Source organism: Vipera ursinii, assembly GCF_947247035.1.
Source record: "Vipera ursinii genome assembly, chromosome: 11".
Taxonomy (NCBI): domain Eukaryota; kingdom Metazoa; phylum Chordata; class Lepidosauria; order Squamata; family Viperidae; genus Vipera; species Vipera ursinii.
This window is the reverse complement of record NC_139524.1, coordinates 7,930,153-7,957,457: the sequence shown is the minus strand read 5'-3', so window position 1 is coordinate 7,957,457 and position 27,305 is coordinate 7,930,153. Positions and strand designations below refer to the sequence as shown.

General features: G+C 46.9%; 1 protein-coding gene across 1 annotated transcript in view; it reads right to left on the bottom strand.

Annotated features, from left to right (window-relative positions):
- SLCO3A1 (solute carrier organic anion transporter family member 3A1) overlaps positions 1 to 26,747 on the bottom strand; it is a 121,744-nt gene extending 94,997 nt beyond the window's left edge. Inside the window, exon 1 of the mRNA XM_083371409.1 lies at positions 26,202 to 26,747. Coding sequence (XP_083227535.1) covers positions 26,202 to 26,390 — 189 coding nt within the window. The 5' untranslated portion in view covers positions 26,391 to 26,747. The remainder of the gene's footprint in view (positions 1 to 26,201) is intronic.
- Between the last annotated feature and the right edge of the window lie 558 nt (positions 26,748 to 27,305).

Genomic DNA, 27,305 nt, shown 5'->3' with positions numbered 1-27,305 from the left:
CGTGGACTGGAATACTTGAAGCTATTTTCAAATGAGGGAATGGGCTGAACTACAATTATGATACAATTTTCAGACTAGCCAGCCAGGTGGTCCTATAAGAAAATGGTATGCCGTATAATTGTATGCATTTTCTAATACTTCCCAAATAATTTCCAGTGATTCTCCGAATTAATTTGCTTCTAAGCTACCTAGGGGGGAAAAAACGGTGTAAGATCCTGTGACACCTGATGGAAGCAAAAGCTGGACTTTTATTATTTATTTAGCGAATGGCATCTATTAAGGTCATGCAATCTCTGATATACAACATGAATAAAGGGCATGGTACATACAAATACAAATATAAGTTTAAGTTAGAGCATTGGCAAATACACAAACACACGCAAAATATGTAGGCAGTACAATACGTGAGATAAAATATTAAATTAAGGTAAAACCACAATAAAAATCACCATCATATGGAGCCATAGAGTTGCAATCGGATAGATGCTATAATTCGATATCTAAGGAAGCTAACCATCTAACTGCTTCTGGTCTGGCTGCAGTGAGTTCATCTAGAAATCCCAGCTGGACTTTGAAGAAGGAGGATATGAGGTGTATTGACTGTTCTGAACTCTGGTGTTAAAAAGACTCCCGAGAATACCACAGACAGACAAACAGACAAACAAACAAACAGAAAACAGAAATCAACTCAAGAGTTCTCTCTCGAGGTTCAAATTATCCTCCTTTGGATCCACAAGGCAAAGGCCTAGCTCCCTGGAAAAGGCTTTGCTTCGGAAGCGGGGAAGGAAAGAGAAGAGGACAACCAACAGCAAGATCTGAACAGAACAAAATAGCAGAGGTGGAAGGAACCCTGGAGGTCTTCTAGTCCAGCCCCCTGCACGTGCAGGAGACCCTATGCCATTCTGGATCCATGGCTGTTCAGTCTCTTATTGGACAGCCATTCGTCTCAATCTCAATCTAAGTAGCTGGCCTGCAGGACTTTCCTTACGCTCCAAAAGCATGGTGTCACCCATGCTGTCATTTAGATACAACACATACACACACAGAGAGAGAAAGAGAGGGAGAGGGAGAGGGAGGGAGAGGGAGAAAGAGTGAGAGGGAGGGAGAGGGAAAGGGAGAGATGGGGAGAGGAAAGGAGATGGAGGGGGAAAGTGAAAGAGAGAGAGGGAGAAAAAGGGAGAGGGAGAAAGAGGGAGGGAGAGGGAGAGGGAGGGAGAAGGGGAGGAGAGAGGGAGGGATAGAGAGAGGGGGGAGAGGGGGAGAGGGAGAGAGAGATGGGGAGAGAGGGAAGGAGAGGGAGAGGGAGAGAGAGGGAGAAAGAGGGAGAGGGGAAGGGGAAGGGAGAGGAAGAGGAAGGGAGAGGGAGACAAGATAGAAAGAGGGGGAGGGAGGGGGAGGGAGGGAGAGGGAGAGGGAGACAGAGAGTGCCAGGCAGAAGCTCACTTTTTCTCCACAAAAGGACTTCCAACTAACATCTGGGTAACATTTGCAAGGAAACACCAGGAAAGGGAATCTTAGAGGAAGACAGAGCAGATGCTGAACTAAGATAAATGTGACCTAAGTGTGATGGAAGGAAACTGAATGGACTCAGGTACAGTGGCAACACCTTTGCGAGACCTGAAACACCAGGTTAGAGGCAGATTGTCATGGAGAAAAATCTATCTATATGGGTCTCTAGAAGCCGAGAAACAGCTGGATGGCAAACCAATCAATTAAATGAGGGCGAGCAGAAGAAAGATGTGGAATCCGCAGTAGGTCCTGCTTGTTGAAAAGCCATGAAAAAAAAGAAGCAAGCAATCAAAGCCAGAAGCTTTTTGATTTTGTTTCTGGGCTCCATATAATGTGCAAGATAAATCTCCCAACACTTTAAAAGTTCCATTTGTAAAGCTAATAACTGCTGTAATTCGTATCTGGACTTCCTGGGCACTTTAATTGCCAGCTGAAAAAGGATCATGTTTTTCTGTTTTTTACATGCTGTATATTTCCATGGACATGAACTGGCTCTCTCCAGGGAGCTGAGAGTCCACATGCTTGGAAGCCTCATTTATGGAGCAAAGAGACTTATGTAAGGGACTTTCTCGCCCCTACATTCTCGCATACACATCGCTACCTAGCTGGCGGGCTGCTTAAAGCACCTCTCCCAGCTGCACGGAGACAGGGGTTAATGCAATCCATTAACCTGTAATTGAATCAGAATTATTGGATCTGACATATTTTTTTTTAAAAAAAGCAGCCTGAATTAGAACATGGTCTGTGTCTCATTGAAAAATAAATAAATAAATAAACAAGGTTAGGATTAAGGGGTGGAGGGATGTTCTCTGAGCTTGTGGGTTGGTTTCCTAAACCTTTTGTTACCAGGTAACATTTCCAGTGGAATTTAGGGACTGTCAACTTCCTGACAGTGAGGACAATCAACCAGTGGAACAGCTTATCCCCAGAAATCGTGGGCGCTCCATCACTGGAGATTTTCAAGAAGAGACCACTAGACATTCACCCGTCTGAGACGGGATAGGTCAGGGGTAGGCAACCTTGGCTCTTTTATGACTCATGGACTTCAACTCCCAGAGCTATGCTTGCTCAGGAATTCTGGGAATTGAAGTCCACGAGTCATAAAAGAGCCAAGGTTGCCTACCCCTGGTATAGTTTTTCGTGCTTGGACAGGGGGCTGGACTACAAGACCTCCAGGGTCCCTTCCAGCTCTATTCTATTCAATGTTGGTGTTCTTCTGCTTCTATGGGAGAGTCACACCAGGTGAGACTCTTCTGATGGGGCTGATGAGGGTCACTATTGCAAGGTTATTGACTGCTTTCATGCTGGTTTCTGTTTATAAGGTATGGAAGGAACCCAAAGGCTGGGGACTCCCACGATTGGCAGTCAATAAAGTGGCATGTGCAACTAGTCAATACCCCCAAATGTTAGCTATATCAGTGTGTTCTTGCTGCAGGTTTTTCAAATCTCCAGAAAAAGGTCCATTTGGAGGTCCTTAGTAGGAAACACGTACCTAAGGTGGATTTTCTTCCTTTTCTAGAAATCCATTGTGGGCCTACTGAAGATGTTTTTGGAAGAGCTCATGGGGGGGAGGTCCATTCAGAGGTCCTTAGTAGGAACTGGATTGTTTCTTCTTCATTTTCTAGAAATCTTTTGCTTGGGTGTTGAAGATGTTTTTGGAAGAACATCAAGGAAAAAAAGGTGCATCCATATTTCCTTAGTAGGAGACATAGGCCTAATGTACATTTATTCTTCTTCTTCCTTTTCTAGAAATCTTTGTTGTCCTACTGAAGATGTTTTTGGAACAGTTTAAAAAGAAAAAGGTCCATTTGGATCTTCTTAGTAGGAGACACATGCCTCAGATCAGGGGTCGGCAACCTAAAAAAGAAAAAGAGCCACTGGGAACCGGTTCCATCACAAATTAAAAAAAGAGGGAGCCGCGTGCGTGTGTCCATGCACGCGCATGCGCAAAAAGGTTTTTTGCGCATGCGCGGACGCACGCGGCTGCCATTTTTAAAAAAATGAGATGGAACCGGTTCCCGGTTGCCCGATGGCGACGGCCCGTCTGCAAAGCTGCCGCTTTCGGCAGCTTTGCAGACGGGCCGTGGCAGCTTCCGCAAAGAGCGGCGCCCCTGCCCATTCCGAGAGGTGCGCGCGCACCTCTCCGAACGACCGGAGGTGCGCACGTACCTCCGCGCGAATGGGCAGCGGTGCCGCTCTTTCAGGAAGCCCGCCGCGGCCCGTCTGTGAAGCTGCCGAAAGCGGCAGCTTAGCAAACGGGCCGCGGCAGCTTCCGCAAAGAGCGGCGCCCCTGCCCATTCCGAGAGGTGCGCGCGCACCTCTCCGAACGACCGGAGTTGCGCGCGCACCTCCCCAAACCTTTGGGGAGGTGCGCGCGTACCTCCGTGCGAAGGGGCAGCAGCGCCGCTCTTTCAGGAAGCTGCCGAAAGCGAAGGGGCAGCGGCGCCGCTCTTTCAGGAAGCTGCCGAAAGCGAAGGGGCAGCGGCGCCGCTCTTTCAGGAAGCTGCCGAAAGCGAAGGGGCAGCGGCGCCGCTCTTTCAGGAAGCTGCCGAAAGCGGCAGCTTCCTGAAAGAGCGGCACCGCTGCCCGTTCTCCGAACGACCGGAGTTGCGCACGCACCTCCCCAAACCTTTGGGGAGGTGCGCGCGTACCTCCGTGCGAAGGGGCAGCAGCGCCGCTCTTTCAGGAAGCTGCCGAAAGCGAAGGGGCAGCGGCGCCGCTCTTTCAGGAAGCTGCCGAAAGCGGCAGCTTCCTGAAAGAGCGGCACCGCTGCCCGTTCGCGCGGAGGTACGCGCGCACCTCCCCAAAGGTTTGGGGAGGTGCGCGCGCACCTCCGGTCGTTCGGAGAGGTGCGCGCGCACCTCTCAGAATGGGCAGGGGCGCCGCTCTTTGCGGAAGCTGCCGCGGCCCGTCTGCTAAGCTGCCGCTTTCGGCAGCTTCACAGACGGGCCGAGGCGGGCTTCCTGAAAGAGCGGCACCGCTGCCCATTCGCGCGGAGGTACGCGCGCACCTCTCCAAAGGTTTGGGGAGGTGCGCGCGCACCTCCGCCCATTCGGGGAGGTGCGCGTGCACCTCTCCAAACGGGCGGTGCCACTCTCCATTTGGAGAGGTGCGCGCGCACCACTGCCCGTTGGAAGAGGTGCGCGCGCACCGGGCGGCTGGGAGCCGCAAGAGACGGCTCAAAGAGCCGCATGCGGCTCCGGAGCCGCAGGTTGCCGACCTGTGCCTCAGATGGATTGTTGCATCTTTCTTTTCTGGAAATCTATCATCTCTATCCATTGTCTCCTTGGACGGCCCAGTCTTTGCCAATACAGTTCCTCCCTCTGATGTTTAACCTCCCAAGTGAACTATTTACTCTTCCCCTCCTGTTCCTTATTCTGTGAACTCCTAGCCTTCTGCCTCCTCCCTTTCACCATCTCTATTTTTAGGGACTGTTTTGCCAGTCCACGTCCTAAGGGACTGATCGCCTAATCAAGAATCCTTCTTTTCATCAGCATTTGCAGTAAAAAGAAAATGTTTTGGTACCACCTATAAATATTCTCCAGCTAATGTTCCAATCTGTCAAACTGCTAAGGTCTACTGAAGCTGTCTCTTGCCCCTGTAAAAACATCTCTTCGTTTGAGAAATAAACATTGTTGGCCTACAGAAGATATTTGGAGAAGTAAGCTTCTACATTTAGGCAAGAAATAACAAATGCACAGGTATAGTTTAGGAGGTACCTTGCTCAATAGTAGCAACTGTGAGATGGATCTTGGAGTCCTAATGGACAATCACTTAACTATGAGCCTGCAGTGTGCTGCAGCTGCCAAAAAAGCCAACACAGTGCTAGGCTGCATTAACAGAGGGATAGAATCAAGATCACGTGAAGTGTTAATACCACTTGACAATGCCTTGGTAAGGCCACACTTGGAATACTGCATGCGGTTTTGGTCACCATGATGTCAAAAAGATCTTGAGACTCTAGAAAGAGTACACAGAAGAGCAACAAAGATGACCAGGGGACTGGAGGCTAAAACTTACAAGGAACAGTTACTGGAATTGGGTATGTCTAGTTTAATGAAGAGAAGGATGAGGGGTGACACGATAGTAGTCTTCCAATATCTAAGAGGCTGCCCCAAAGAAGAGGGAGTCAAGCTATTCTCCAAAGCACCCGAAGGCGGGACAAGAAGCAATAGATGGAAACTCATCAAGGAGAGAAGCAACCTAGAACTGAGGAGGAATTTCCTGACAGTGAGAACTATTAACCAATGGAACCACTTGCCTCCAGAAACTGTGAATGCTCCAATACTGGAAGACTTTAAGAAGAGACTGGACAGCCATTTGTCTAAAATGGCACAAGGTTTCCTGCCCTCCAAGGTCCCTTCCAACTTTATTATTATTATTAAGAGCTTATTGAGAAAAAGGCCCATTCAGATTCATAAGTCCTTTGCTTATGACCACAACTGGGACAAGAATTTCTATTGCAAAGCCGGATGCTTGTTAAGGCAGTCGTGCCTCAGTTTACAACCTTTTCCCCATGGTTGTTAAGTGAACCATCACAGTTGTTAAGCGAATCACAGGGTCATTAAGCAAATTAAGTCTTCCCCACTGACTTTGCTCATCAGTAGCCAGCTGGGAAGGACCAACAATGCAATCACATGTCCTGAGGATGCTGCAACTATTGTAAATGCATACAGGTGGACAAATGCCCCAATATTTATCACGTGACTGTGGGGGTGCTGCAACAGTCATAAATGCGAGGACAGGTCACTTTTTCCCAGTGCTGTTGTAACCCTGAATGGTCGCTAACTCAATGGCTGTTAAGCTGGGAACTATCTGTATTCCACCAACGGTATTTTATCACAACGGCATCATGTTTTACATTGTGAAACTTTCAAAGTTTTGATTTCATCATCGACTGATCCATTTTCACGGATGAAAAGGCCAGGTGATTTATTTAACAGAATAATAGAGTTGGAAGGGACCTTGGAGGTCTTCTAGTCCAACCCCCCCATTCAAGCAGAAGATGTTAAACCAGGGGTCTTCAAACTTGGCCCTTTTATGACTTGTGGACTTCAACTCCCAGAATTCCTCACCTGGCTGAGGAATTCTGGGAGTTGAAGTCCACAAGTCATAAAAGGGCCACGTTTGAAGGCCCCTGTGCTATACCATTCCAGATAAATGGCTGTCTAATCTGCTTTTCAGAAGTGGAGCGTCCACAACTCTGGGACGCAAGCTGTTCCATGAGCTAATTGTCAAATCGTACTGAGTCCATCTTTCAGTAAAATCAAAGTGAAATATAGGTAGTCCTCGACTTACGACAGTTCCTCTAGTGACCGTTCAAAGCTACAACGGCAGTGAAAAATGTGGCTTGTTTTTCGCAGTTATGACCTTTGAAGCGTCTCCGTGGCCACGTGATCCAAAATTCAGACGCTTGCCAACCGGTTCATATTTATGACGGTTATGCAGTGTCCCAGGGTCATGCGATCCCCTTTTGTGCCCTTCTGACAAGCAAAGTCATCGGGGAAGACTTTTCACCTCTTGTGCAAACGGAGGCACTGCTTTCCTTTCCAAGGACCTGGTTTAGGCAGTTTGCACAAAATGTAGCCCCTGCCAACCTCTTAACCTAGTGACTTCATTAATTCGTTCTCTGAGTGTGCTTAATATTTGTAAATGGTAAAGCTAACCAAGAGAGGTGGGTTTTGTACAAAGTGGCAAGCCCACAAATACTAAGCAAGATTAAAAATTCACTCCTCGGTCTTTAATTGACCTACTTAAGGGTGTTATGCAAGCAGAGCTGGGAAAAAAGCCTGAAGACCCTCTGCGTTTAGAAGCATTAAGTACCCTGATTACTCATTCTGTGCACACAATTAAATTAATCTCTCTACTCTACCTTTCTGAAACACCTGCAGTTCCCCAAATGAAAAAAAAAAGCCTTCCAGAAGAAGGTCTGTGTTTAATGGAAAGGCAGGTAGAGGAGAAAAATGATGGCTAGATCCACCTGGGATCTGGCATACGTTAAACCAGATTCTTCAAGATGGAAGTCTTCCAGCCTTACTACAGCCTGGATAGAGTCTAAGACGGATAAGGTTAAATTTGTCAGTAAAAATTCAAGCCAAGCAATCTGCCAATTCAGCAGGACACCTTCATTTGACGTGTGTCGCCGCTGGTCCTCAAAACCATTTGCATCAGGAAAACTGCCACAGAAAACTCCCACCTCTATAATGCAAGGGGTATCCATTTGCCAAGTATTAAACTCAGCCTATTAACGTGTTTGCCTGTGTACTTGGGTCTCCGGCCTTGTAGTTATTTTCTACGTATTTTAAACTGTGGGTAATCCTCAACTCGCAACCGCAACCAAGCCCAAAATTTCCCTGGCTAAGCGAGACAACTGTTAAGGGAGTTTTGCCCCCAATTTTTATGACCTTTCCTGCCAGCTGTTCAGTTAGTAGCACGGTTGTTAAGTGAATCTGGCACCCCCGCTGACTTTGCCTGTCAGAAGGTCACGAAAGAGGTTCACACGATCACTGCAACCAGGAAAAATCCACGCTGGTCAGCAAGCTTCTGAATTTTGATGACGTGACCACGGGGATTCTGCGACGGTGGTTAAGCGTGAAAAACAGTCGCAAGTGACTTTTTTCCGGTGGCGCTGTAACTTGGAAGGATCACTAAATGAATGGCCGTAAACGTTGAGGACTACCTGTTGCATTTGCACACTAGGGCAGGGGTAGGCAACCTTGACTCTTTTATGACTCATGGACCTCAACTCCCAGAATTCCTGAGCCAGCCACGCTGAGGGGAAAGGGAGAGGTTTCCAAGCTGAGCCATGCTGGCTCAGGAATTCTGGGGGCTGAAGTCCACGAGTCATAAAAGAGCCAAGGTTGCCTACCCCCTGCACTAGGGGCTGTACGAGGCAATACTGTTCAGAAGGCTTTGGCTGGCCAACCCCTCAGCTCAGCTTTATTATCTTCGGGAAGCAATAAAAAAAACACAAATCACATTAATGTTATTTTATTGTGTAGAACAGGGGTCCCCAATCCCCAGCCCGTAGACTGGCACCAGGCCACAGCATGCCAGCCACCGGTCCACGCAAACAAGTGAAGCCCCATCTGTGGGATGCAGAAAGCGCACAAAAGCAGAAAGGGCAGTGCTTTTTTTGTGAGAAAAAAAAGGTGCCGGAACTCACACATGTCATACAACCCGCCTTGCCTACCCTACAAGGTTCCATCCAAAAAAGGTGCTGGAACTCCGTTCTGAGCGTTCTATGAGGAAAAAAAGCCCTGAGAAACGGTAACACCTTCCTGTACGGAACCACTCCCTGGTGCCCAAAAGGTTGGGGACTGCTTGTCAGGTCCCCGAACCCTCATTATTTTCCCCTGCACATATATTCTACTTTGGGGGGAGGGCTGCCACTCTGCTGGTGGGGGGGGGAAGCAAGCTTTCACTTGGGATAACTTTCGCTTTCTACTCTTCCCCTCCTGCCTCTATCCTCTTGAGAAAGGGACTGTTTCTCCCTTATCAGGGAGACGGTTCCGGAGAAACGAAACTGGAGAAGACCTTGAGTTGTGGGCCAACACATCGTGCCACCTGTGGATTGGCTGGATTTCAAACGGACATTGCGACTCTGGTGAGAGGAGGAATCTTCCTGGCTTAACTATGCCGTTTGAGCGGGATTTCCCCCAGAGCTCGCCTTGACCGCCCTACTGTCACTAACCCCTGACAAAAGTTTCCTTTAGAGACAAGGCCTGTTGCAAGAGTTCTGCTTTCTTGGGTGGTTAGCTGAGGGGGGTCCTTACACGGCTGGTGTAGAAAGGAGAGACAGAGACTGAGGGCTATAGTGTTCCTTCAACCTTTCCACCTTCCTCCAATCTTAACTGCTATCCTAAGAAACCGCCTGCTCCTATTTGTTGGGGAAAGCTGAAGAATCTATTCCCTCACAGCTGTAGTAAACATTTTTTTTGCTTTGGACCGAATTCTTACACAGGACAATCTCTACCTACTAAGCGAACTTTCAACTAAAATAGTCAGCTGGTGTTCTGTACCAGCCTGCTACCGGCCCTGCAGAAAAGGCAGGGACAACCCCTTTAAAAATGGCAAGAGGCTGGAATTACGCCTGCCAAATTTATAGCTACAAAAACAAACAAGACACGAACCAAGAAACAGGAGCTTTAAGAAACATGAACTATCCAAGCGGTTGCCTTCAGCAAACCAGCCCTCCCCACACATTCCCCTTATATAGAGTTCAGGGCGTGGCTTCTCTCTGCCTCCTTCCGAGAAGCCCCATTGCCTTCCTCTGTTTACTCCTAATTGACTGCCTCCTGCGTCGGGCGTCCTTGAACAGGGCCAGCTGTGGGTCATCTTCATCCACGCTGTCAGGCTCACACAGCTGGGTCTCCGTGGTGACCAAGTGGGAGGGGCCTGGCTGAGGGCTCTCATCAGCAAGATCTTCAACCCCCTCAGCAAGGTCTTCAACACCCCCCTCCTCCTCCTCTGAGTCGTCTGACCCAACTGCCGACCCCACAGGCTGACCCTGACTCACAACAACTGGAAGCTTTACTGCTATGGTTCACCCAAAATGAATTACAGCGGGACTTTCAAAACTCATCGAATTTGTTACTTCTACTCTATGCAATTTGACGTGAACATTTTGTCCCGGTGTTCACCTTTTCGTTTGGTACTCAACGGCGCAAGCTAGAACTTGTTGGTGTCGGCTGCCTTGTGACTCACTGCTTCTGGGAACATTTTGTTTGGTACGCCTTGGTTTTTTTTTCCATGACTGGTGAAGAGACCTGTCTTCTCCCTAGTTCACCAGAAGATCTGGACATCTCTGCCTTAGCGCCTGTATATGTGCCTTTGAGTCAACGTTCGCCCTTCGTGACTGCCTGAACAAGTCCTTGAAATTTTCTTGCAAGGCTTGGAAGAGTTCTTTAGGGCTGAGAGAAGGTGACTGGCCCAGGTTCACCCAACTGCCTTTGTGCCTAAGGCAGGACTAGAATTTACAGTCTCCCTGTTTCTGCCCTGGTACCTTAACCACAACACACTACCTATCTCTGTACTAACATGTTGTTGTTGTTGTTGTTAGCTGCGAAGTTGTGTCTGACCCATTGCGACCCCATGGACAACGTTCCTCCAGGCCTTCCTGTCCTCGACCATCTTGTGAAGTCCATTTAAGCTCACGCCTACTGCTTCAGTGACTCCATCCAGCCACCTCCTTCTCTGTCATCCCCTTCTTCTCTTGCCCTAAACCTTTCCCAGCATCAGGCTCTTCTCCAGTGAGTCCTTGCTTCTCATTAGGTGGCCAAAGTATTTGAATTTCAACTTCAGGATCTGGCCTTCTAAAGAGCAGTCAGGGTTGATCTCCTCTAGGACTGACCGGTTTGCTCGCCTTGCAGTCCAAGGGACTCGCAGGAGTCTTCTCCAGCACCATATAGCTCAACTGTACTAACACATACAGAGGGATATAAGAGTTCTAAAAGGGAACTAGATCAGTCACTGGAGTCCCTTTAAACATCCTGCCCATTTCAGAAAATCTCGCCTTCGGAAGTTGTCAGTTCCCCATTACTGGAGGTTTTTAAGAAGAGATTGGACAACCATTTGCCTGAAATTATATAGACTCTCCTGCTCGAACTCAGGGTTGGACTAGATGACCTCCAGGTTCTATTCCAACTCTGTTATTCTATATCCTATGTTCTATCTGCTTCTATGATACACTCGGTGAACTATTAGGGAGGGGCCGTCTTCCATTCTTTCCTTCACATGTAACATCCTGTTGCTATTTCTCTGGAACGCCGGTCCTCCTCGCTGGAAATCCATCTCTTTAGTACACTCCATTACAAGGAGACCATCCTAGACATTAGCCTTAGCCCTAAAAATTAGCTCCAATGTGATCTCCTCACAAACTGGGCCCACCTAAACTCATCTTTCCCGTGCATAGTGCTGTTTCCCCATCTTTGCCTCCATCATCTTCAGAGAGAATAACAAATTTCAAAGCTACTGCTGGCCATCAGCAGACAGTTCAGAGGCTTTTGCTCAAAAGCACAAGTGAGAAGAACACACAGAGCTGCTGTCTCCAGCAACACATCTCCAGCTGGACAGCTTTTTTTTTTCCCCTACAGCAAGCCCCCTCCCTTGATTCCAGCCAAGGATGAATCTATGCAACTAGGTCAACTCCATCTATTTTGCACACTGGAAGGCTAAAGGTTGAACAGAGAAAATTAAGTAAGATTCTTTGCAGTGCAAAGGACAAAACACAAAAACCTGGGGAATGATCTGACCCAGGAATTTTGCTCCTGGCTGTAAAAATGAATGATTTCACCCCAGATTAAGCTAAGATTTGAGCATTAGGGCGAGAAAAATATTAAGGAGAACCAAAATGTCTACGGGAGTAGAATTTGCTTTCCATTTGCAGAAGCAGAGAGAAATAACCATTGACCAAATAACCTAAAAAAGAATGCCTTGATTAGATTGGCAAGGAAGGGCAGAATTAAGATGACAGAAAATTGCTACGAACAGCACAGGATTTCCAGTTTTCTGTTGCCAGAGAGAAATGCCTTCATTTTGAATTTTTTTTTAAAGCTTTCCAAATTGTTCTCTAGTTTTAAACCTCTCCCGACGACAACGGTACTGGAGGTTCAGCCATATACAGATGGACAGGAATTTAAACCTAAGGAATTAACCCAATAATATTTTAAATCAGTGTGTTACAGCCACATGGCCAGAAACAGCAAAATAGCCAATTGTAGGGTACTTACATGCATACATACACATATAAATGCACTGAGCATGCTCTAATGATAAACAAGAACCTAAGGAATCAACCCAATGATAATGATCAATGCACTAAAGCATCTTTAATTAGCTAGTATAAGAGCCTTGGTGGAGCAGTGGGCTAATGCCTCCTTAAGTAACACCAGCTGCCTGCAATTAGTGCAGGTTCGAGTCTCACCAGGCTCAAGGTTGACTCAGCCTTCCATCCTTCCGAGGTAGGTAAAATGAGGACCCAGATTGTTGGGGGCAATTAAGCTGACTTTGTAATAATGCCGCTTGCGGGGGTGTGTGAAAGCCCTAACAAGCAGGCATATACATAGAATGAAGGCTACTGCTAAGCTTGTAAGCCGCCCTGAGTCTTCGGAGAAGGGCGGGATATAAATGGAATTAAAATAAATAAAATAAATAAATAAAATAGTAATCAGTTAGAAGTTAAGGTTGAAGGACTTTAGACATACCACAGTAATCATGTTGCAAGGCTTCACTTAGTATGCAAGGTCATAGATGGAAAAGCTTCAGTTAAAACAGGGGTGTCAAACTCAATTTCATTGAGGGCTGCATCAGCATTGCGGTTGCCCTCAGGGGGGCGGGTGGGTATGGCCAGGGTGGGCGTGGCCTACTGGGTGGGCGTGGCTAGAGTGCGTATAGCCTACTGGGTGGGCGTGGCCAGCTCTACATCGTTCGCATCAAGGGTGCCTATGGGGGCCTGGGCAGGAGTGGGACAGATCTGAGGGTCTCTGGCAGGAGGAGGGTCTCTGGGCCAGGGCCAAGGCAGTGGGGGCCATTCCCTCACTGTTTCCAGGATGGCTTCGCGGGCCGCATGAAACCACTTCACGGGCCGGATCTGGCCCCCGGGCCTTGTGTTTGACATGTCTGAGTTAAAAGAACATAAATGAGGCCCAAAGTATTTGCTTTTTTTCCCCTCTCAAAGGACCCTCAGCAGAGTTTACAAGAGCTTCCTAGAAAAGTCACGCCATCCAAACCGATCACACCAACATTCTTGCAACTACCAGCCAGGCTGAGTTTTCTTTTCCCTGCATTATTTTTAAATCAGATTTCAGGAGCTTGGCTGGGAATAAGGACAGTTGGAGTCCCAATGCATCAAGAGGGAACCAAATTGGTAAAAGTTCTTTTGGGGTCTTGGAACATCAGAAGCATTAACATCCGTGTATTGTGGATCCTTTTTAAAGACACGCATTTATAGCGCAAGGAATGTTCTCCCTTTCTCAGTCCGTGAAATGCTTCCGTTTGCAAATTTAACCATTAGACCAGGGTTAACGTCCACATCAGGGCCTTCAAACTTGGCCCTTTTATGACTTGTGGACTTCAACTCCCAGAATTCCTCAGCCAGGCACGCCTGGCTGAGGAATTCTGGGAGTTGAAGTCCACAAGTCATAAAAGGGCCATGTTTGAAGACCCCTGGTCTACATCATAGATGGAAATAACTGTCCCATTCAAGAAAGAAGCTACTGATAGTCCTCAACTTACAACAGTTTATTTAATGACCCTTCAAAGTTACAACGGCACTGAAAAAAAGTGACTTATGACCGTTTTTCACACTTAGGACCACTCTAGCACCCCGATGGTCACACGAGCACAAGTCAGACGCTTGGCAACTGATTCGTATTTAAGACGGTTGCAATGTCCTGGGCTCATGCGATCACCGTTTGCAACCTTCTGACAAGCAAATCTCATGGGAGACCCGGATTCACTTAACAACCGTGTTACTAATTTAAACAGCTGCAGTGATTCACTTAATGACTCTGGCAAGAAAGGTCATAAAATGGGGCTCAACCAATGTCTCACTTAGCAACATACATTTTGGGCTCAATTGTGATGGGTAAGTCAAGGGCTACCTGTCTTAGCCTTTAAGGTCCGGCATCTGATTTTCATTTTGATGAGGAACTCTGGTCTTGCCATGGAATGAAAATTATGCCTACCCATTTCTTGGCAGGGGCCACCTCTATTGCTATCGCCGCTTCCCATTTGATTCCAGCCTCCTTATTATCTCTGTTAGGTGTCCACATTCTTCTTTTCTTTAACATCATTATTTCCTTGTTCTTTGCCTTCTGCTCTTGTTGCAAGATAGCAATAGCAATAGTACTTAGGCTTATATATCACTTCATAGGGCTTTCAAGCAGTTTACAGAGTCGGCATATTGCCCCAACAATCTGGAGTGAGGATCAAACTGCTGGCAGTCGGCAGACTTAGCTACAAGCTTTGTTCAGTTTTCTCTTCAGGTATGTTGACTGAGATGTTGGAATTCATAAAGTTGTTTTGAATCCTTTTAGGCAGCCCGCAAGCCTTGGAAAAGGTGGTTGAATGCCCAACATCTTCTGCAAAGGGCTACAAACATCGATCACTTGCAATCACCTCCTAATCTCCACTTAGGTTTTTGGTGATGGGAGAGTTTTAGCAAAAGTGTGCAAGCTAAGTTACAGTTTATCCGCTGAATCTTCATCTTTTATTCAGCATCTCTATTTATTTATAGTCCTTCTGAAGAATTTGCACTTCACTCATGTTATGTTTCCTGTTGTTTTGTTTGTTTCGTTGCAAAATGTTGGCAGGTACTTAGAAAAGCAGAACTTGTTCATGTCAATTTTGTTCAACAGGATCAGTTTGTCAGAAAAAGGAAACATTTCTTCCCGTATTTCAACACTAATCATAACCATAATTATTTTTAGAGAAGTTATTCATTTTTATTTTATTAGATTTTTATCCTGCCTTTATTACTTTATCCATAATATTTCTTCCTTCTCCTATTTTTCCCCACAGCAACAACCCAGTCAGGCAAGGTTGAGCTGAGCCGCGTGGGATTGTGTGACAATATGTGCATTGCAACATTGTTATTCAAACGCTGCCCTTGATGTAGCTATGTGCAGTATTGTGGTGCAAGAAAAGGTGGACTTTGTGTTGCCACATCATGACATTTTGCTGTCATTGTAGCTAGGAGCGTAAACAGTCAACAACATTGTCACTAATTTCTAAGATGAGGATAAGTGTGAATAGTCAATAGCATTGATCCTGGCCTGCAATAGTGGTGAGTATCTGTAGCTCGGGTGTCGGATGAGGGTGAAGGTTTGTCTCTGAGCTGCTGGATTGGTTTCCAAACGTTGCATTATCAGGCTAGGAAACATCTTCAATGTCAGTGTCGGTGTTCTTCTGTTTATAAGGGTTTCATGGATAGGTGTTCGATTGGAGCAACACAAAAATCATCGGCCACGCTGCCACCTGCCAAGCTCGTGAGTTCATCAAAGCCTGGCACTCCACATGCAATTCCATCAACCAACACATTGACCTAAAACCAGCCTACAAACCCCTCAGAATCCACATCAACCACACCACCAATCAGAGACAGCACCAACCGTCAACCAACCCAGGCAAGTCCCCTCCCTCCCACCAGCAGTTCACCTCCCAAGGACCCGGATCAGATGTAACCTCCCCATCACAAGTCCCTTACTGATGACTCACACCTGACCCATCACAAGACCCATCACAAGTCCCTCACTTGACACACCCACACCTGAAGCCCTTATAACCAGAAGAACACCGACAATGACATCCCCTAAACTCTGCTGAAGATGTTACCTAGACTGGTAATGAAATGTTCAGGAATCAACCCACAACCTCGGAGAACAAATCTTCATCCTCATTGATCCTAGTTTCTAAGACCCTAGAGCAGGGGTAGGCAACCTTGGCTCTTTTATGACTCGTGGACTTCAAGTCCCAGAATTCCTGAGCCAGCCATGCTGAGCGGAAAGGGAGAGGTTTCGAAGCTGTGCCATGATAGCTCAGGAATTCTGGGAGTTGAAGTCCACGAGTCATCAAAGAGCAAAGGTTGCCTACCCCTGCCCTAGAGCACAGTTGATGGGAAGAAGAAGAAAGAAGAAACGACTGCTTAAAATAAATACTACAAGAAGGTGCATGAATGTGCCTCTTTGACCAAGGAAAATGTTTAGTTTGCACTATGTTCATAATTTGGTTACTGAATCGATGCTGAGTTTGCAATACAATGAGCCATTAATTCACCCATGTTGTGGTTTGTCTGGCTTCACACAACATGTCAAACCACACAGAGAGAAAAACAAAGTTAATCCAGCTTACTATGTTGTGTGAATTGCAATCGCTTTGGTCTTGCAATTTCACTTGGTTAAGCTCGCTGCACAAACATAGTCCAGTGAACGGTCCTTTTTCTTTTTGTTCAATTATATCCTGCCCTCCTTCCAATTATTCCTTACGATCCATACCTTGCAAGATTGGACCAGCTGAGAGAGAGAGAAACTGAGCCAAAATCCCCCAGGGGGAGTTCATGGTTGATGATGGACTGCAATCTACCTTCCAGTCCAAGATGTTGACCACTTGTGCAATCTCTGGGTCCTTCTCTGTGGAGAATGCCCCCAAAACTCTTCCATTTTCACATACATCTTGATGGTGCTTTAACAAATCCTTCCACTTTCTGTCTATTCTCAGGAACAGGTCCCAAGTTCAGGTCAATTCAATGAAACTTCTACAACTGCAAATAACAGCTTTCCCACACTGATGACCTCCAAAGCTTTTGGGTATACCATTCCCACAATTTCACCAGCCAAAACAATATCAAAGGCAACCGAGGGAAGACTCCGGTCTCCTTTTGCAGCTCATCTTTTCAGGAACATTAACTTCAATTGGTGTAATTTAATTTTAATTTAATTTATTAATATTTCTATACCGCCCTTCTCCCGGAGGACTCAGGGCGGTGTGTACACTTGCAGCAGTGTGTGTGTGTGTGTGTGTGTGTGTGTGTAGTATTTGGCCAACTCAGAGCATTTGGCCAACTCAGAGCATTCCCCAAAAGAAAGTGACTCGGATTAAGTGATTGAGCACTTGCAAACTAGAGAGGGGAGGAAGTGTTTCAGGGTAGCCACACACAGGCTATAGCTAGTAGGTAAGAAAGTTACAGCTTTAGTTTGGCAAAACCTTGTCCATTAGGAACAAACAAATAAGGGATTTAACCACTGGCACAGAGGTAGACCGTCGTGTACAACAGTTCATTTAATGACCAAAGCTACAGCAGCATTGGAAAAAGTGACTTATGACCATTTTTCATACTTACAGCCGTCGCCGCATCCCCAAGGTCACATGATCAAAATTCAGACACTTGGCAACTGGCTCATATTTACGATGGTCGCAGCGTCCCGGGGTCACGTGATCCCCTTTTGCGACCTTCTGACAAGCAAAGTCAATGGCGGAGCCAAATCCACTTAACAACCGTGTCACTAACCAAACTGCAGTGATTCACTTAACCACTGTGGCAAGAAAGGTCGTCAAAGGAGAGAAAACTCACTTAACAACTCTCTTCCTTAGCAACAGAAATATTGGGCTGAGTGGTGGCTATAAGTCAAGGACTAAGTGTGCTTTTTTTCTATTTTTATCAGCACTAATGGATTCAACGTGTCTTTAACCGCTCCGGGAAGCAGAGTTTTGTTTCATTTAATTTTAAAAAACCCAAGACATGGGAGTTAGAAAGCCACAAAACGGATCTAGTTTGCTTGTCCTGGATGATGATGCATTTCAGTTATTTTTCTGGCTCAGGACAAATGACATTGTCCTGATTGCCTGGAGGCTGACTGCTCTCCCCAAAGGCAAATAAGGACCAAGCTTAAGTTAAACTTGCATTATGAGGTTAACTTCCACTGGATCTTTGCCAGCAAAACTCCGTTCAGTGCTATTTTCAAAGTTCTCAGGGGCTAATTAAAGAGAAGGCAAGCAAAAATATAAACAGAACATTAAAGGGAAGGTAAAAATAGCAGGGTGTGTGCGTCTGTGAAATTCTCTCCAAATCTGAGGAGGGACGGTGGGTCAGGCCTCCACCCTAAGGGAATCTGGACATGGCATGGCACCGGGCATCCTCGTCAGGAAGGAACAATTTCTCCTCAGAGCAACTGCCACACTGCAGAAGAATACCCTCGACTGGGCCATTTTGTTAGATGTTCCCAGAGTCGTTACCAAGGTTACGTCAGGAGGAACAAAACATGGAAGTGCAGGCAGCCTGCATGGTTAGAAGAAGCCAAGCAGAGCAGATTACTGTGTCTCGATTAATTTTCCATGTTTAAAATAAAAATTAAATAACTTTCAGGAAAGAAAGAAAGAAAGAAAGAAAGAAAGAAAGAAAGAAAGAAAGAAAGAAAGAAAGAAAGAAAGAAAGGAAGGAAGGAAGGAAGGAAGGAAGGAAGGAAGGAAGGAAGGAAGGAAGGAAGGAAGGAAGGGAAAGGAAGGAAGGAAGGAAGGAAGGAAGGGTCCACACAGTTTTTATTTAATTTTCTGCCATACTATTCTTTTTTTTCTGAATTTACTTGTCAATAATTATTTTACTATAATTTTGGAAAGCTAGGATTCATCTCAAGAGTGGCTAATTTTGCTGGAAATAACAATAATAATAATAATAATAATAATAATAATAATAATAATAATAATAATAATAAAATAATAATAATAATAATAATAATAATAATAATAATAATAATAATAATAATAATAATAATACAAAGTTGGAAGGGACCTTGGAGGTCATCTAGTCCAACCCCCTGCTCAGGCAGGAAACCCTATACCAAAGAAAAAGTATAAAATATTTTTATTACATTGGATGCTATGTTGCCCTAGTACAAAAGTCCATTGTGCTTTATGTGCAAAGTTGCAACTTTACGTCCTGCTCCAATAATGAATAAAAAAATAGTTTATCATTCCTTCTCCTTCTTTCCTTCATAGGGCATAGCAAAATATTTCATAATGATAAATCATTTAAAAAATTATTTTGTACACAACTCAAGGACACATTTGACTCTGGCTATCAAGGACAAGACAAACTTTATAAATAAGACACTGAATACTTTTATCCCTCTTAACAAGTTTACACGATCATTTATATATGCACGCATTCAGGCAAGCGAACTATCAACTATTCCCTCCCAGCGTTCTACAGAGCACCCAAAATAAAGTCATAAGATATGAGAAAAAAAAGAAGATGCTGCTAAATGCTATGTGGTAGCTGCCACTAGATGGGTCCACAGTTGTTGACCTCCATCACTCAGGACAACTGTGGTCCACTGAAGCTTTACACCAGGGGTCTTCAAACCTGGCCCTTTTAACGACTTGTGGACTTCAACTCCCAGAATTCCTCAGCCAGGCAGACCCCTGCTTTATACTGAGTGGTAAAACTAACTCAAAAATATATTCGCATAATTCTGTTAAGTCGTAGAAAACTAAAGCACCTAAGTAAGCCGTAATTAAATGTAGGATATTATGAAAGCAAACCTAGAGTTTGCTTAAAGGGTTAAGTAGATGCAAAAGTCACAGCTGGAATATAACCCTCATGCGATGATATCATCAGCAAATGGCGTAAACTGAATGTCTGTGCATGATGCGACTTGCCCCTGTATGTTTAATAGTAGCAGTGAAGAATCCTTAGGTTTGTTTTGACTCTCCCCGAAAATTTTAAAGTAAGTTCTCCTGAAATGGTTTTAGGAGCGGGGAAGTGGAATCAGTTCTTGACACGTTCCTATTTTGCATATTCTGAGCTGTCATTGTGCATAACCAGCTGGGAAATAAATACAGCTATGCAGTCCTATTAGATACAGAGAGAGAGAGAGTAAACAGCCCCCTTCTCCCCCCAGCTCTGTTATTTCTTTGAAATCAAGAAGCCCGGCCTTGTCTCACCACTGCCATTTATATATGCCATACGTGCATATGTAAATGACCGTGTACATTTGGTAAGAGGGATAAAAATATTTAGTGTTATTTATAAAGTTTGCCTTGTCCTCGATAGCCCGAGTCAAAGGTGTTCTCGAGCTGTGTACAAAATCGTTTTAAAAATTATTTATCTTTATGAAGTAGTATGCTATTAATTTATCCCAACCAACCAAGTTCCTGTTCCTTTCCAGACCCCTAACTTGCCTCCTACTTTTTAATTCAGAGCCACGGAGTGAACCCACAAGGAAGGTCTTTATAGCACATTGCCGTGGGAGAATAAGAGTTGGGGCGGGGGGGGGGGAAGAGAGAGACAGAAACAGCTATGCTAGCTTTAAAAGCACCCCACCGATCTCTTCCTGGTGCAAAATAGAACATTATGTCCAAAGGAAATGTGATCTTGTTTTTGCATGAAACCAATTAAAATTCCTATTTTGGTCCTGTAAATATAAGCTACCAAACATATCACTAGATGCTAAGATCATAAGACTACATCTGATTTACTTTGGCCATGTCATGCGTGCAAATTCATTGGAGAAGGCAGTGATGCTAGGATTGGTTAGGGCAGGGGTCTTCAAACTTGGCCCTTTTATGACTTGTGGACTTCAACTCCCAGAATTCCTCAGCCAGGCACGCTGGCTGAGGAATTCTGGGAGTTGAAGTCCACAAGTCATAAAAGGGCCAAGTTTGAAGACCCTTGGGTTAATTAGTGGATCAAGAAGAAGGGGCAAGCAAAGAAGATGGTGGCTTGATAACATCACATCGGGTACAAACTCAAACATCCAACATTTGAAAGAAGCTGCTCTTGACAGGGTACCATGGCGAACACATGCCTATAAAGTCGCCCAGAGTAGGACACAGCTAAATGGTTACAACAACAACAACAACAACAAACATAAGCTACATCCAATCCACAGGTACCACCAGGTCCTGATTCAAATCCCACTCTGCAATTCTGCAGTCTAGAGAGGAAATGTTAATCAACTAGATCTCCCGACACCTTGCTCCAGGTTGTTCACGCTGTCTCGGGACTGTTGGAACATCCAGTTCATGAACTTTGCACTTTCTGTGCTACCAACCAAAGCTTTCCATTCGTGGCAGCATTGGAGCATATGATAGCAATTAACCCTTCAGAGTCTGAATACAAAATGCCTGAGTGGCACGTACAAAGGTCTTACTTCCTACACCCTTATTTTGATCTGATATGCATGTCAGAAGCAGGAAGGAACTACATTTGCAATGCAAGGTGTACCATCTTACCACAGGTAGAGCTGTAGATTTATTTATTTATTTATATTTATTTTAATCCCATTTATATCCCGCCCTTCTCCGAAGACTCAGGGCGGCTTACAATTTAAGCACAAATCAATGTGCTTAGCAGTAGCCTTCATTCTATGTATATGCCTGCTTATTAGGGCTTTCCCCCCCCCCAAGCGGCATTATTACAAAGTCAGCTTATTGCCCCCAACAATCTGGGTCCTCATTTTACCTACCTGGGAAGGATGGAAGGCTGAGTCAACCTTCAGCCTGGTGGGACTCGAACCTGCATTAATTACAGGCAGCTGGTGTTACTTAAGGAGGCATTAGCCCACTGCTCCACCAAGGCTCTTAACTTGGGAAACACTTTAAGTCATTAGAGAACCATCCATAGACCACCATGCTTGTACAAGATAGGTAGGTTTTAAATGTTATTCTTAAAAGCTTCCTGGGGTTAAAAAAGGGGGTGGGGGATTCCAGAAGTTTTTAATAATGCGATGTATCCCAGGCCTTAAGTCACTTGTAAAGGTTAAAGGCTAACATTTTGTTGTGATCTCATACTAAAGCTACTGCAACCACTCTGAATGTTGAAAATAGCTTCCAATTCCTCAGGTAAAAGACACCAATTAAAGGGATGAAAACAATATGTTTCTTGAGAAATTTGGAGCGATAGTAAGATTGTGGGACCAAAGAAGAAACAAAGCAACATAAATTCTCAGTTTGCCTTCAGCTACAGGCCAAAACAATAATTTTTCTGCCACTTAACAGAGGACATTTATAGAATTAAAAAAAAACCAGTGTGTGTATTCATTATTCTAAAGCAGCAGGGAACGATGTACTATTCGGGGCAAGTTTCTGGCAACTCAGGTTAAAATAAAAAGTGACAGAGGGAATCAAAACTATTCAAGAAAGGGAACCAGTGTTCAAATAGGGAGACTTCAACTTAATTAAATCCCACAGAGTTTCTTCAATAGTATTAGAACTTTCCCACCCATATCCCACCCCCGGCAAAGATGCAATTATGACACCACCCTGAGCCTGTTCCGATGTTGTATGAAGGCATAATTTTCAAATAGTAAGCCTGTCAAACAGAGCCTGTCTCTGGATCGAAGTTTGTGATGTTGATTCTGAGATTACTTTGGACGACGAAGGAAATAAAGCAATTCAACTTGATTCCAATAAATAAGAAAAGCAGAAGTAATGCTCAGAGTTAGAGCCAAGTCTGGCCTTTTTGTTTCGTTTTTTTGTTTCGTTTTGCACAGGAGTAAGATCCCACCGTGGTATTCTGCATATCTATCTGTTCATCCTCAGAAACCATATTTATATATCTATAATTTTTATTTTTATTTTTTTAAAATTTGTGCTTTTAAGAGTTGGTTGCACTAAATGCCATTTGATAGCTGCCTGGGTACTTTGTCAAGTGGAAAATGCATTGCACTGAATGAAATGCTTAAATGCCCAGCCCAGCCTTGCATTGCAACATACCTTTTAAAAAAATACTTTCCAATGTTTGTTTGTTTGGGGGAGGGGTTCAAGAACTGACCAGAAGATTCTGCCACTTTTCCTTGCCTCATTCAGCTAAACCCACCAACCTGGGCACAGCCCTACGCTATGAACTGGCTTTGGACACGGAAATGCCAAAGAGGTCAGGGCATTCATAACTGCCCCACTGCCATTTTGCTCCAGGATGGGAAAATGAAGCAGGCAAAAAAAGAAAAAAAGAAAAAAACCCTCTCCTGCTCTCTACTTTTCCAGGTCTCAGGGACCCACAAATCCAACCACCCAGCAGGGCAGCTAAACACCCCCCACACCCTCAAGTAACCCTGTACTCTTTTGCCTTTCCTCCCCTGTCTAGTTCTGAATGCATGTTTTCTTCCCTTGCTCTCTTCTCACACAGAGAGGTAAAGGTAAAGGTTCCCCCGCACATGCGTGCTAGTCGTTTCCGACTCTAGGGGCTGGTGCTCATCTCCGTTTCAAAGCTGAAGAGCCAGCGCTTGTCCGAGGACATCTCCGTGGTCATGTGGCCGGCATGACTAGAGGCCAAAGGCGCACGGAACGCTGTTACCTTCCCACCGTAGTGGTCCCTATTTTTCTACTTGCATTTTTACGTGCTTTCGAACTGCTAGGTTGGCAGAAGCTGGGACGAGTAACAGGCGCTCACTCTGCTACGCGGCACTCGGGATTCGACCCGCCAAACTGCCGACCATTTGATCGACAAGGTCAGCGTCCTAACCCACTGAGCCACCGCATCCCTATACAGAGAGGTAACCCCATAGCAAATACTGAGTCACTTTGATGGCACCAAATAGCTTAACCGAGTTGCACAAGGCAAAGGTTTGCAAAAATGCATTCTCCTTCCCTCGTCCAGCCCCCATTTCTCAGTTTCTCTTGCGCCATCGCTGTCGTAAGATCCTATCTTCTGGACAGCTCACCTTTTTTATAAGCTCACTTGGGATGCACAATCCACAATGGGTCCCTTCTAGATGTGCCTGGGAATGCCAGGAGCTGCACTTCCAACACATCTGGAAGGCTTGCCATAGTGTCAAATATCTGTAGCTGGTGAAGGTTCCTTCTCCAAACTTGTGGGTTGGTTTCCGAATGTTTCATTACCAGGCTAGGTAACATCTCCAGTGGAGTTTAGGGGTTCAGAAACCAACCCACGTCTGGAAGGCACTAAATGCAGGAGGCTGTAACAAGAGACTTGGTGGAGCAGTGGGCTAATGCCTCCTTAAGTAACACCAGCTGCCTGCAATCAGCGCAGGTTCGAGTCCCACCAGGCTCAAGGTTGACTCAGCCTTCCATCCTTCCGAGGTAGGTAAAATGAGGACCCAGATTGTTGGGGGCAATTAAGCTGACTTTGTAATAATGCCGCTTGGGGGGGGGACGAAAGCCCTAATAAGCAGGCATATACATAGAATGAAGGCTACTGCTAAGCACATTGATTTGTGCTTTAAATTTTAAGCCGCCCTGAGTCTTCGGAGAAGGGCGGGATGATTAAAAAAACAATTGTCACCAATGGACGTAGAGGCCTGTAAGCAAAACCCACAAGGGTCTCTGCCTCCTAGAACTTATAATTCTTTATTTAATTTCCCCCCCCTCTCTCTCTCTCTTAAAGGGCCTTTAAACAGCAATGTCATCTACAGACATTAGCAAGTAATGATGATGCTTATTTCTCTGCTGTGAACCCTCTGCAGATTAGCTGCTGTTATCAGGGACAAGCAAGGGCGCTCTCTCTCTCTCTCTCTCTCTCTCTCTCTCTCTCTCTCTCTCTCTCTCTCTCTCTTTCAGTCAGCTGATGCTTTGCATTTCAAAGGAGAAGACATCAGGGGGAAAAAGTGGGAAATGAGCAGGATAGAGAGATGGATTTCAGTATCCTTTGGCATTTTGACTTCTAGCGCAGGGAGGACTTTTTAAAGTTTTCGCTTGAAACATTTTTCTATGGTAGCTTTAGAACAGCTCTGTTAGGCAGGCCTGAAAACAACAGCTGTATTATTATTATTATTGTTGTTGTTGTTGTTGTTGTTGTTGTTGTTGTTAAATAAAATTATATGCTGGCTGGCTCCCAGAGATTCTGGGAGGCTTGCAAATTATTTCAAACATGAAACACAAGGGCCAGAGAATGATGGGGTTTGACTTAAAGCAGGAGAAGCCCCATGGAAGTTTTGAAAGTCAACTCCAATTGGTCTAGGGCCACACAGGAACTGTAGTTCCAAATATCTGTCAAACTTACTTCAACTCAGTTAAGCTAAAGCAACCAATTATTGCAATTAGTTTGCCAGATGTGCTGAACACAGACAGCCACATTTCACTGAGCCAGTTGCTTCACACACACACACACACACACACACACCAATCTCTGTGGTCAGTTGCTGGATTGTCAGAACCTGAATTAATTTAATGGAACAGGCTTAAGTTCTCCCTACATACCACTTTGGTTTTAAAAAGTCTGCAAGTCTATCCTGCAGCTGAAAAGAGCTGAAAAGAGCTAAAAGCCAGACTGGGTCACCTTATCAACTCTGCACCTCTCACGACTTCCTACTCTCTTCTGACTTACTTCCTACTCTCTTCTGACTTACTTCCTACTCTCAGTCACCAGCAAGGACCAATTTTAATTCGGCTAAGGAGGGACTCCGAAGGGCCTTCTTCCCTTTTGGAAGGGAATCGGGACCCGGAGCCCGTTCCCTAAAGCTACCCAAGCAAGCAGGAGAATGTCCATTTGGCACAAGGGCCCATTTCAGAAAGTGGTCCAAGCTCCCAAGCGCCCGCAGCGGGCCACCTTTGGGGAAGCGGAGCCCTTTAGTTGGGGGCAACTCCGACGAAACTCTCGCCCCTAGTCTTCCGGCTCCGAGCGGGGCTCAGCCGTCTCGAAGAGCTTTGGGGGTCTCTTCCAGGGGTCCAGCCCAAGAGCCTCGGCAGGCGGAAGACGAGGCGCGAGCGGCCGGGCAGAGGGACCGGGGATGGCGGAGAGGGGGGGGGGGCTGCGCCTGGCTGGCTGGCGGTGTCAGTCAAGGCAACCTGCGCCAAACACGCCCCTTCGCAGCACCTTCGGCGCCTCCCGCAAGCCTGGCACAGACCCGGGCCGGCGGCGGAGAGGCAGGGCGCATCGCCAACCCAAGGCAACCTCGCTCGCTCGCCTCTGCGGCCGCGCTCGGGCGAGGCAGGGACACACACCAGCCCTACGCCCCGGGGCCGGGATGTGTGTGTGTGTGTGTATGGGGGGGGTGTCTTTTTTTTTTTGCAACGCAGGAGCCACGCCAACAGGCAGCCTTCCCCACCCCCCATGAAACTGAATATACGTCTCCCAGGATAAGGTTGCCGGGATGCAATCTGGGTCGGTCCCCGGGACCAGAGACCCCGTCCCCCGTCCCCTTCCAAGCGCCTAGTAGTCCCTCTCGCCTCCCTCCCGGGCTTGGCCGCCCCCTCCCCACCACCACCCCGCCTTCCCCATCGCCCCCCCCCCCGCTCACCAGGTAGGCGCCCACGGTGCCCTGGGCCAGCATCAGGACGCACTCGGACACCAGGAAGACCTGGATGCTGGCGAAGCGCGACTCCTTCTTTTTCCGCTTCTTGGCGCGCTGCGCTTCGTCCCCTCCTTGCAGCTCGCCGACCTCGCCGCCGCCGCCCGTCGAGGAGCCGTGGGACTTCTTCGCCTGCATCCTCCGCCTCCCCTGCCTCCTGCGCGGCGGGTCCTCGAGGCTCCTGGCCGCCTCTCCACGAGCTGCCCGGGCGCGGCGGCTCCAATCAGATGCCCGAAGCCGGCTGTTGCCACCGTTGCTGCTGCCGCCGACGCCCCCGGCGCTCGCCTCCCTTCCTGCCGGCAACCGCCGCCGCCGCCGCTAGTGCTGCCATGGCCGGCTGGCTGTTCGCACGCCTCTTTCCTCCGCCCGCTCCGAAGGCTCCCCCTTCCTCCGCGCTTTCTCCTCCCCTCGCGCGGCCGCCCTGCCAGCTCCGGCTCTCGGGCGCTCCTGCCGCCGCCGCCGCCCGCTGCTGGAGGGGCGCCAAGGGGCCGGGAGGGGCAGCCCCGGGGAGGGGGCGCCCGCTTGGCGAGGGGAGGCGGCGGCGGCTGCCGGCCTCCTCCAGGGCGCGGGGACGGAGCGGCTGGGGAAGGAGCCCGGGCGCGTCCTGGGGAGAGGCGCGCCAACGGGCTCGGCGGGGCTGGAGGCGAGGGAAGGGAAGGGGCGACCTCTGCGGTGGGCTTTGGGGGGGGGAAGGGAAGAAAAAGGGGTCTGGCTGCCTTCCCCCAACGCCTTGGCCCCGGACTGGGACTGGACTCCTTACTGGAAGGTGACTCCTGGCCCCGCTGGGTTGGGTTCACACGACCAAGAGAGCCGGCTTTGGCTTTCGTGTTTGGCATGGACCAGCCCTTAGGGAGCTTTCGTGGTTTGGGCTGAACGCCCAATCTTTGCCTGCCCCGTTGTGGACTCTAAAAAGCCCTTCCGGGGTACTTCCGGGGTAGGGGTTAAAATAAATTTAAAAAAAAAAGTCAAGAAGGCAGCTCTAATGGTGCAATGGAAGCTCCGCAAATGACACATATAAAAATAGGTGGAGCTTTGTTTGGACGGTCGGGGATG